This window comes from Saprolegnia parasitica, assembly GCF_000151545.1.
Source record: "Saprolegnia parasitica CBS 223.65 unplaced genomic scaffold supercont2.27, whole genome shotgun sequence".
In the NCBI taxonomy this organism is placed as follows: domain Eukaryota; phylum Oomycota; class Saprolegniomycetes; order Saprolegniales; family Saprolegniaceae; genus Saprolegnia; species Saprolegnia parasitica.
Genome location: NW_012156421.1, coordinates 30,198 through 38,641, shown reverse-complemented (window position 1 = coordinate 38,641; position 8,444 = coordinate 30,198). Strand labels below are relative to the sequence as shown.

General features: G+C 60.5%; 5 protein-coding genes across 5 annotated transcripts in view; 1 reads left to right on the top strand and 4 right to left on the bottom strand.

Annotated features, from left to right (window-relative positions):
- Positions 1-594, bottom strand: part of SPRG_20360 (hypothetical protein) — a gene marked incomplete at both ends in the record, with an annotated part of 2,084 nt that extends 1,490 nt beyond the window's left edge. The window contains one exon of the mRNA XM_012346206.1: positions 133-594. Within this exon, the coding sequence (XP_012201596.1) occupies positions 133-594 (462 nt within the window). The remainder of the gene's footprint in view (positions 1-132) is intronic.
- A 399-nt stretch (positions 595-993) lies between these two features.
- On the bottom strand, positions 994-3,857 carry SPRG_07306 (hypothetical protein; the record flags this gene model as incomplete). The annotated part of the gene is made up of 16 exons (XM_012346098.1): positions 994-1,080; positions 1,136-1,244; positions 1,295-1,395; positions 1,441-1,507; positions 1,558-1,679; positions 1,724-1,840; positions 1,885-1,932; positions 1,977-2,149; positions 2,301-2,417; positions 2,470-2,619; positions 2,670-2,828; positions 2,870-3,001; positions 3,048-3,182; positions 3,233-3,364; positions 3,405-3,563; positions 3,608-3,857. 16 exons carry the CDS (start codon positions 3,855-3,857, stop codon positions 994-996), a joined length of 2,058 nt encoding a protein of 685 aa, XP_012201488.1.
- Positions 3,858-4,139: 282 nt separating this feature from the next.
- Positions 4,140-5,920, top strand: SPRG_07305 (hypothetical protein). Its single transcript, XM_012346097.1, has 5 exons — positions 4,140-4,384; positions 4,431-4,559; positions 4,606-4,803; positions 4,848-5,334; positions 5,393-5,920. Exons 1-5 carry the CDS (start codon positions 4,185-4,187, stop codon positions 5,831-5,833), a joined length of 1,455 nt encoding a protein of 484 aa, XP_012201487.1. The 5' UTR covers positions 4,140-4,184; the 3' UTR covers positions 5,834-5,920.
- A 54-nt stretch (positions 5,921-5,974) lies between these two features.
- On the bottom strand, positions 5,975-6,724 carry SPRG_07304 (hypothetical protein; the record flags this gene model as incomplete). Its single annotated transcript, XM_012346096.1, has 1 exon — positions 5,975-6,724. One exon carries the CDS (start codon positions 6,722-6,724, stop codon positions 5,975-5,977), a length of 750 nt encoding a protein of 249 aa, XP_012201486.1.
- A 160-nt stretch (positions 6,725-6,884) lies between these two features.
- On the bottom strand, positions 6,885-7,897 carry SPRG_07303 (hypothetical protein). The gene has a single exon (XM_012346095.1). It carries the CDS (start codon positions 7,852-7,854, stop codon positions 6,958-6,960), a length of 897 nt encoding a protein of 298 aa, XP_012201485.1. The 5' UTR covers positions 7,855-7,897; the 3' UTR covers positions 6,885-6,957.
- Positions 7,898-8,444: the final 547 nt, after the last annotated feature.

Here is an 8,444-nt window from a genome sequence, read left to right as displayed (position 1 = left end):
CGCGCGTCGTCAGCGATTTTTGTGTCGTGGCAGCCTCTGCGGTCGTCGTGGCGATCGTGGTCTGGAGACGGTGGTTGAGCTTGGCGAGCGTGTGGAGGTCGCAGCGCAGGCCTCCGATCGAGTGAACAGGACCTGAGCGCGCTCGAGGCTGGCGTCGCGCTGTGCGGCCAGCTTTGTAAGCTCGGAGATGAGAGCCGTCTCTTTGATCGAGTGCTCTTGGCGCAGGTTGGCGTCCGAGGCGGCCGAGGCTTCTTGGTGCTCTTGCTGCAGCGTCGTCGTCACAGCGGCAATGTTGGCTTGGTGCTCGGCACGCAAGGTTGTGGCCAACGCCGCCAACTGCATCTGGCAGTCGGTGCGGAGGCTCTCGAGGCGTTCTTCGTACTCGGTGCGCAAGGCAGCGAGCTCACGGGCGTGGCGTTCCGGGACGACCATCGCTTCTGGCGCTGTTGCCGCGCGCTGCGTGCGCGTGGAGACAGTCGAGGTGGTGCGTGTGCTGGCAGTCGAGGCGGCGCGCGTCGTGCGGGCCGACGTGGTCGGTCCTGGCTTGGCCTTGGAGGCCGCGTTCATCGAAGGGTTCCAGCGAGGTGCTTGCATTTCAATCGCGATCGAAATATGCGCTGCTTCCTACACATCGCCTAGCTTTTTCCATTGGGAAAGGCTACCCCTCGACGAAAAGGCGTGCGCGGGCCAGTACTGCCTCGACTGCTTTTGTACGCCAAGATGGCCGCATCGGTGATGTCGCTTGACGCGGTGCGCCAAGAAGATGATGACAGTTGGGTGCCTGCATTTCAAGCGTGATCGATACATGGGCTTTTTTCCGAGTTGGAAAAGCGAGACCCTAGCCCTGATAGCGCTGTTTGGATGTCGGAGGAGAAGAGGAGAAGCGCGCACAAGCCAGTGGCGGGTTCTTGCCAACGGAGGCTTTCTTTCACACAATAATATCTGTGGTTGTCATGTCGTTGGCATGCATCTGAGGTCGTCGAGGCGGTTGCGTTACGCCTGCAACGTCGTCGTCGCCTCCTTCGCCTCCTTCATCTTGCGGATCTCATCGCGCATGCTGTCAAGCGCCTTCTTGGTCTTCTACAGCCAAGTCGTGTTTATACGGTGTTGCAAGACGGGGTGTCGGTCGTCGTACTTGGTTGTTGGCGAGTGCATACTGGAGGCAACCGTTTTTGTGTTGGAGCATATCGACAAAAAAGATGCGCTTGAAGGACGCGTAGCCAAGCACCCATGCAGGAAAGAGCCTAAGCCATCATACGTCTTAGTAGAAGACCGCAATCTTCTCGAAGCGTACGCGTGAACGAGCAAAATCATCTCGTTCGGTGTCGTCTGCGGAAGGAACATAAACAGCGGGTTGTAGCCCATGAAGCGAATGCTCATCTCAAACACGAGGACCTAAGATATAAGATCCTGCGCAAGACGAACGTAGGCACGTATTACCACCAAGAGACCGGCGATCGCGAGGTCCCGCGCTGGCGCGTACTTGCGGCCGACCGTCGTCGCATAGCTAGCATATCGCGACGATGAGCCCTTGCGTCGAGAGTGCGAAACACGCACATTCCAACGAGCCAGAGGACGTAGTAGAGCGCGAGGTTGTACGGCATGTGAGCACTCAGGAGTGTCTCAAAGTTGGGCCCCCACACCTCAAACGCCCGGCGCGTGCCATCGTCATAGAGTTTCTGCCAATCATGAGTCGTCGTCCATGAGAGCAATGGTATCGTACGTCGTAGGCGCCTTCAAAGACAGCCCAAACGTCGGGGCTCATTTGGCCGCTCGTAAAGTACTGCTTCAAGTGGCTGTACTGCTGCGCCCAGGCGTACTTGGGGCCGTACCGGGTGACCTACGCACGTCGCGTCAATCGAGCCATGGCGATACCAGCCGTACGCTGAGAATGCGGTACGGGCTGGACTCGGACAGCTTCTTGCGCACGAGCTAGAGGTCCATATGTGAGCGCGCCGGCGACCTGTGCCATGTACCAGCGGCAGGAAGGTCGACATGAGCGCGAGCGACGCGATCCAGATGATGGCCTTGGACGGCGTGACCTGCTTCCCTTGGCGCTCGAGGTAGCCGATGAGGAACGCATGGAGCGGCGCGATGAAGACCACGTAGTAGACCAGCCACAAGCTATCTTCCTTGGTCTCCCACCAGACTTCCATGCTACGTGTTTCGAATCTGCCTCATTTGAGGCCCGATCCGAATTTCAACCCGCAATCCGAAAGAAACTTTTAAAAAGCAATTCGATTAAAATTCACGTTGAAGTTTGACGCGTCAATTATTGGACGTCTCTTTGTCCAGCGTACTCATGACGCGCTCGCAGAGTTCGAGCACTCCTTCGTGCTGCTGTTGTTGCTTGGTGTTGTAGATGTAGCGCACGTTACGCGCCGCGCCCGCCCGCACTAGCATGAGCCGATAGTGATCTACGCAACACTCGGCGTAAGAGCGTGCCACGTCATCTCACAATGGCAGAACTGGTGATCACGAGCCGCTCGATGAGGCACAGACACTGCTCCAAGACAAAGGTTTCTTTGGAAAAGCTCGAGAGCGACGAGACCGCAAACGTGTGAACGCCGTGCTGCATGAGGCCTTGGATGCGCGTCGCTTGGGGCGCTGGCCGGCCGCCTACGCCACGACCCCTCAGAATTGTCGCCTACTTGAACTCAGCATGGCACCGCCAGTTGCTGGCACGTGCAGCGACAGGCTCGAGAAGATGACGGCAGATAGGAACACGAGATGGCCGATGCCGTCTTTGTGCTTCTCGCGGAGCTGCTCGACCGCGGTAACGATGACATTGGCACCATCATGACGCATGAGCAGATCTTTGGCCGCTTCTACGCCCACTGGTGACGCTAATTATAGCAAAGCCAAGTACCGTCTTCGCGCAAGGTGGCTTCGAGAAGGCGCAGGATATGGTACGCTGTCGAGACGAGCAGGTCACAGCTTTGCATGCAGTGCAACGCGCGCTCGAGGACGCCGCACTGCAGTATCCCGCACTTGGCTCCATCTATCGTCGTCGGTAATGACCGCCCATGCGACCGAGTGCGTTATACGAGGGTGGGCGACCAGAACCACAAAAAAGACGGCAGCGATTGCGTTCAGCACGTCCGCGTTCTTGGCATGTTCGTCAAGGCCGTGCGCTAGCAGCGGGAAGAGGTTCATCTTGAGCACAATCTCCGCGTTGCCAACTGTGCGCAAGACTATGATGACGTGTTGGATGGATACCAACGACGCGTACCATTCTTGTAGCAGAGATCTCCAATGGCTTTGATCGCACGCGTGTACGTCGCACTCGGCGTACGTTCCGCGAGAAGCAGCGTTCGAATGGCATCCAGAGCGCCACTTTGCACCATTTCCCCTTGGTTTTCCTCTACTACAACGTGGCCAATGTACAGATGTCCTTTGCTCACCGTGGGGGGCCCGCGGGTAGTCGTAGCAAAGCGTCGACGTGAGCGCACAGCCGTGGACTTGAAGCTCGTCGTCGACGGCGGCGGCTTGCATGCCACGGAGCACGAGGCGCCACAAGCCATGGCGCACGATGGCCGACTGCAGCTCGGCGGTCGAGTGCTCTACCCAGTTTACGTGTCAATGTCACTTGGGCGAGATGCCAAACCGTCGTATATCACGAGTGCGTTGAGCAAGATACTCAGCTGCACGAGAAACCCGGGCTGTGTCGCATGGGGCTCGACGTGCGCGGCGAGGCGACGCACGACATGGCACTGCGCCATGCGCTCGCGGCTGGTCGCGTCGTCGCGAATGCACCGGTGGAGCTCGGCGAGCACGCGCTGCACGGCCAACACGTCCCTTCCATGCTGCTCGAGAAGGCGCAGAAGATCTTCCGGCGCCGTGCGGTAGAACAGCATGGGTCGTCGGCCGGCCGTTGAAACGTCCGTGTCTCTTGCCCGGAACCTGCAACTGATGTGCATGGTCGACCGCTCGGCGCTGCTTTCTTCCTTCTACCAACAAACAAGCTCGTACGGAAGGATATCGACGCGCCGACCGATTGCAGGGACCCTCCTCCTCCTCCTCCTCCGAGGTCGATGTCGAAGATCGCGGCGTATCCGGATGCGGTGTCGCTGATGTGGGTGGGCGTATCCGGATCGCCGATCCTGATGTGTCCCTTCACGCAAAGCAATACAAAGTCCAAGTGAGTTTTGGACGCGACCTTTGCGCATTTGGCAACTTGCAACATGCACGACGAGTCGGACAGCAGTACGAAGAAGACGGCGTCGGGCTCGGCGTACGAGCGCCGGGCGTGGACGCGCAAGGAAGACGAGAGCATCATCCGCCTCGTCGACGAGTATGGCACCAAGCGCTGGTCCGTCATCTCGGACCACCTCAACAACGAAAACTATGGGAACGAGCGCACGGGCAAGCAGTGCCGGACACGGTACTACACTGGAAGGCGGCCACCGCTTCAACATGAAAGCACGTAGATGGCTCAACCACCTCGACCCGTCCATCAAGAAGGATCCGTGGACGACCGAAGAAGAAAGCATCATTGAAGACGCACAGAACCGCCTGGGCAACAAGTGGGCCGAGATCTCCAAGCTCCTACCCGGAAGGTGCGAAGCATGCGTGGAAAAGCGCGTGCTCATGACCCTGTATCAGAACCGACAATGCGATCAAGAACCATTGGTACTCGTCCATGCGCCGCACGATGCGGCGCATCGCCAAGCAGGTCAACAAGGCCGCGCCTCCGGCCCCGCCACTGACGGGCATGCACCCGCGGCTTCCGCGCCACGTAGTCATTCCGACCGACGACGGTGGTGCACACGACGTCCACGCGCCGAGTCTGCAAATGACCAAGTACAGCAATAGCCTTTCGGTGCCTTCGCCTCATGCCGCCGTAGAGCGCACAACCTCGTGCAAGGACTCTCGCCCAAGCAAGCGTCGACGTTCCGGGACTGCTACAACGTGCTTTTGTTCAACAAGGAGCACCCAAACACAGGCACGGACTCGCCGCTCCACCCAGCGAACGCGTCGCCGCACAAGCACCGAAGCTTGTCCTCGAAGCGAAAGCGAAAAGACTTGCGCGTCTGCACGGGGGCGCATAGCGACGGCGGCATGTTCATGCCGTCCACACCCCGGCGGCTGCACCACACACAGCTCCTTCTGACGCTGCTCAGCAGCGCGTCCGAGGACCCGATGGCCAAGTGCGCCAATGCGAAGCGAAAGAAGCGAGGGTCGACGCCGTCTCATGCGATGGGGCCACCGTCGCGCGAGCGGGCCGGCGCGTACGAAAGCCTTCTGCTCCAAGACCAGTTTGGCGACGCGACGTTCCAGGACATGGACAGTCCGTTCCACCCGCTCGAGACGCTCGAGTTTGACTTTAACGAGGTGCGATATCTTGACATGTCGATGCACTCGGCCACCTAAGAATCGTTTCCTGGTGTAGCAAGTGGCCGAGTTCTTCAATTCGACGACGCCGCTCGGCTCCCACGGTCCGGCGTCGGGCCAGGCGACGCCGTCGCTCTACAGTCTGCGGCGATCGCCGCTCATGGCCGCGATGCTCAAAGCGACACCCAAGTTTTCCTTCGACGACATTGACTTTCCCGCCGAGATGGACTCAGACTTTTACATGGACCCGGTGCCGCCGCTCCGTCTCCGCACCGACGTCAACGTGTCGGTGGCGTTCCCGCCATCGTCGACGCCCAATGCGTCCAGCGCGCCCGCACCGCTCGTCAAGAAGCCGTTCAAGCCGCCGACGATCGATGTGGCGCTTGGCCTCCAGCACGATACGTTTGGCTTTGACCACTCAATGACACCATCGCTAACGAGCCCGCAGCTGAGCCAGTGGCTCGACGGGTCGCCCCGCGGCTTTACGGCGGCGGTGTAGACGTCTTAGTGTGTATCTGCTGCCTCCTCCGTGCCGATTGCAGGCGCGTCTTCGTGCATCCATCATCCTACGTAGGGTCCATCCCACCACCCTCATCTCGTGTCGACTCCAACGATAACTTTGTCTCGTTCGTTTTCTGGTCTACGGAAGCGACATGTACGGGCGCAGTAGCTCGGCGACGTCGTCATGGCCGTTGGCGCACGCCACGTCCCACGCAAACCGAGGAGGCCGGATGGGATAGAACAGCAAGAGGTACTGGACGATGTGGACGTGGCCTCGACACGCAGCGCCTTCAAAGGCCGCGACCGTGCACGCTTCGTGCCGGTGCAAACTCAGGTAGCGCACAACGTCGAGGTGACCGTGTGTCGCTGCAGCGTCCATCGCCTCGACGCTGCAAGTGCCCAGCGCATGGCGATGGAGGTAGTCGACGATCGCCACATGGCCGTTCGCGGCGGCAATGTCCAGCAAAGCGATGTGCGCCACAGACGACGCCTCACAGAGGCGACGACCATGCAGATGCGCAAGAATGTGCAGGTGGCCATGGCGCACGGCGAGCTCGAGAAGACGCGATGGCGGCGCGTCCATGCAGCGCAGCCATCGCAGCATATTGTCGAGGTCGCCCATGACGACGGCCATAAAGACGAGGAAGCGCGGGTCTGGCCGCCGCGTGTCCAAGCCGAGGTAGTAGAAGCTCGTGTAGATGGGCGGGTGCGCCGCCACCTCGCGGGCGATGGCGTATGGAAGGTACCGAGGCGGTAGCGACACAATGTTGCCGAATCGATCGGTCATCGTCGTCCACTCGCGGTAGAGCGGGCGCAGGTCGAACAAAAGGCCGTGCTGGAACGCAGTGATCTCGCAAAGCAGCGCGTGGCAGCGCAGGACCGTGTTCATTCCTCGTCGGAAGAAAGGCCACTTTCACAACTTCAGGTCCCACGTCGTCTGGCGTGCGTTGAAGAAGTACCCATCATCGGGCGGCTACTCGGCGCATCCAGACGCGCTGTCTTTGCACCAGCCTTTCCACCTGGTCGCTGGGGCTCGTGCAAGGCAAGGACGCAGAACGACTGTGCACACATATGCATGTCGTTGTATTAGAGATACGCAGTGCGAGCGCAAGGATGATGCAGTCACGCAGCGAGCGTGAGCACTTGCTTGAGCACGAAGGTCTCTGCCGGCCGGAGAGCCTGGAGGCGCGATACGACGCCAGGCTCGACGCACAGCATTTGCGGGTACTCTTCGTCACCAAAGTCTCCGAGACCGTGCGCCTTGTCCGTCCATGGGTTCCAGACCACGGCGTCGCTCGGCAGTGCGCCTGACCCGACGAGGGACGCGCGCTTCTCAATGCGCACGGTGTTGCTGACTCCCGCCTGCACGACCAGCGTGTCGGGCGCGTCCGTGTACACGCTGTCGGTCTCGGACGCGATCGTCACGTGGTCACGGTCTTCGATCTGCGTCGTGTTGGACACCTTGCTCAGGTAGCTCGTGCCCTTGAGGCCATGGACGCGGACGCCCGGAAGCTCGTCGTTTGTGAGCGACGGCGGCGCATCGACACGCAGGTACGTGTGCAGGAGCGCCTGGCAGCTCCACGCATCCGTGTCCGTGTTGGTGATATGCAGCGCCGTCGTGAGCTGGTGCTGCGCGATCGTGACAATGTACACAAGGCGCACGGCGTGTGGCCATGCGGGTAGCTCGCCTTTGGCCGTCGAGAGCGCGAACGTGGCCGACGTCGACGCCTCGAGGTCCTCCGACTCGACGAGCGACCATTTGCTCGTGCGCGCAAAGCCATGCGACGGCAGCGTCGAGGGCACGAGGCCAGCGCCAAACTGCGGGAAGACGAGCGGGATGCCACCGCGGATGGGCTTGGAGCCGTTCAAGGCGGCGCGCGTCGAGAGAAAGAGCAGGTCCTCGGCGCCAGCCTTGGGCACAAAGGACGTAACCGTGGCGCCGTACAGGTGCACGTGGGCGCTCGCGCCCGACCCGCGGTGCGTCAGCACCACCACGCCGTCAGTCGTCGTCACTGGCATCTTCGTCGATCCAAAATGACTGCAACTTGTCCGGATACGCCAGAGACAAAATATGCAATTGGGCGCCTCAGCGTCCGAGCCACAGGTCAACCAGTTGATAGGTTGATACGACCGCGCGATCTTCTTGGTGGCAGAAAGGCTTGCGCTCAATGCGTCCCTCTTCCCATAGCTGCTGCGACGCCGACCTCGCGTTCGACCTGGACGACCGAGCTCTCCGACGACAGCCACTAGGGTTCGATACCCAATAGAGACTCGCGCTCAACCCACAGACGCCGAGCCATAGCACTCCAGAAGGACTCGGCCACCTTGTGGCCTACAAGCGCAACGAACAACCATTGTAGTATTGGCGCTGTGCGCGTCTCGATCGCGCACAATGCAACAGAGCTCAGGCAAGCGACCTTTCACCCATGGCCGTACAAGTACATATCGACGACCGGCCTAGCGACAGCCCCATGAACGCCCGTGGCGCACTGGCACTTGCGTGCATGCAATTGCATCCGAGAAGCTGCCGCCAACGGTGATGGTCGCAACGACGTCGCTTTTGCCGACAGAGTGCTCGACGACGCTCATCCAGGTCCCGATTCGCCTGA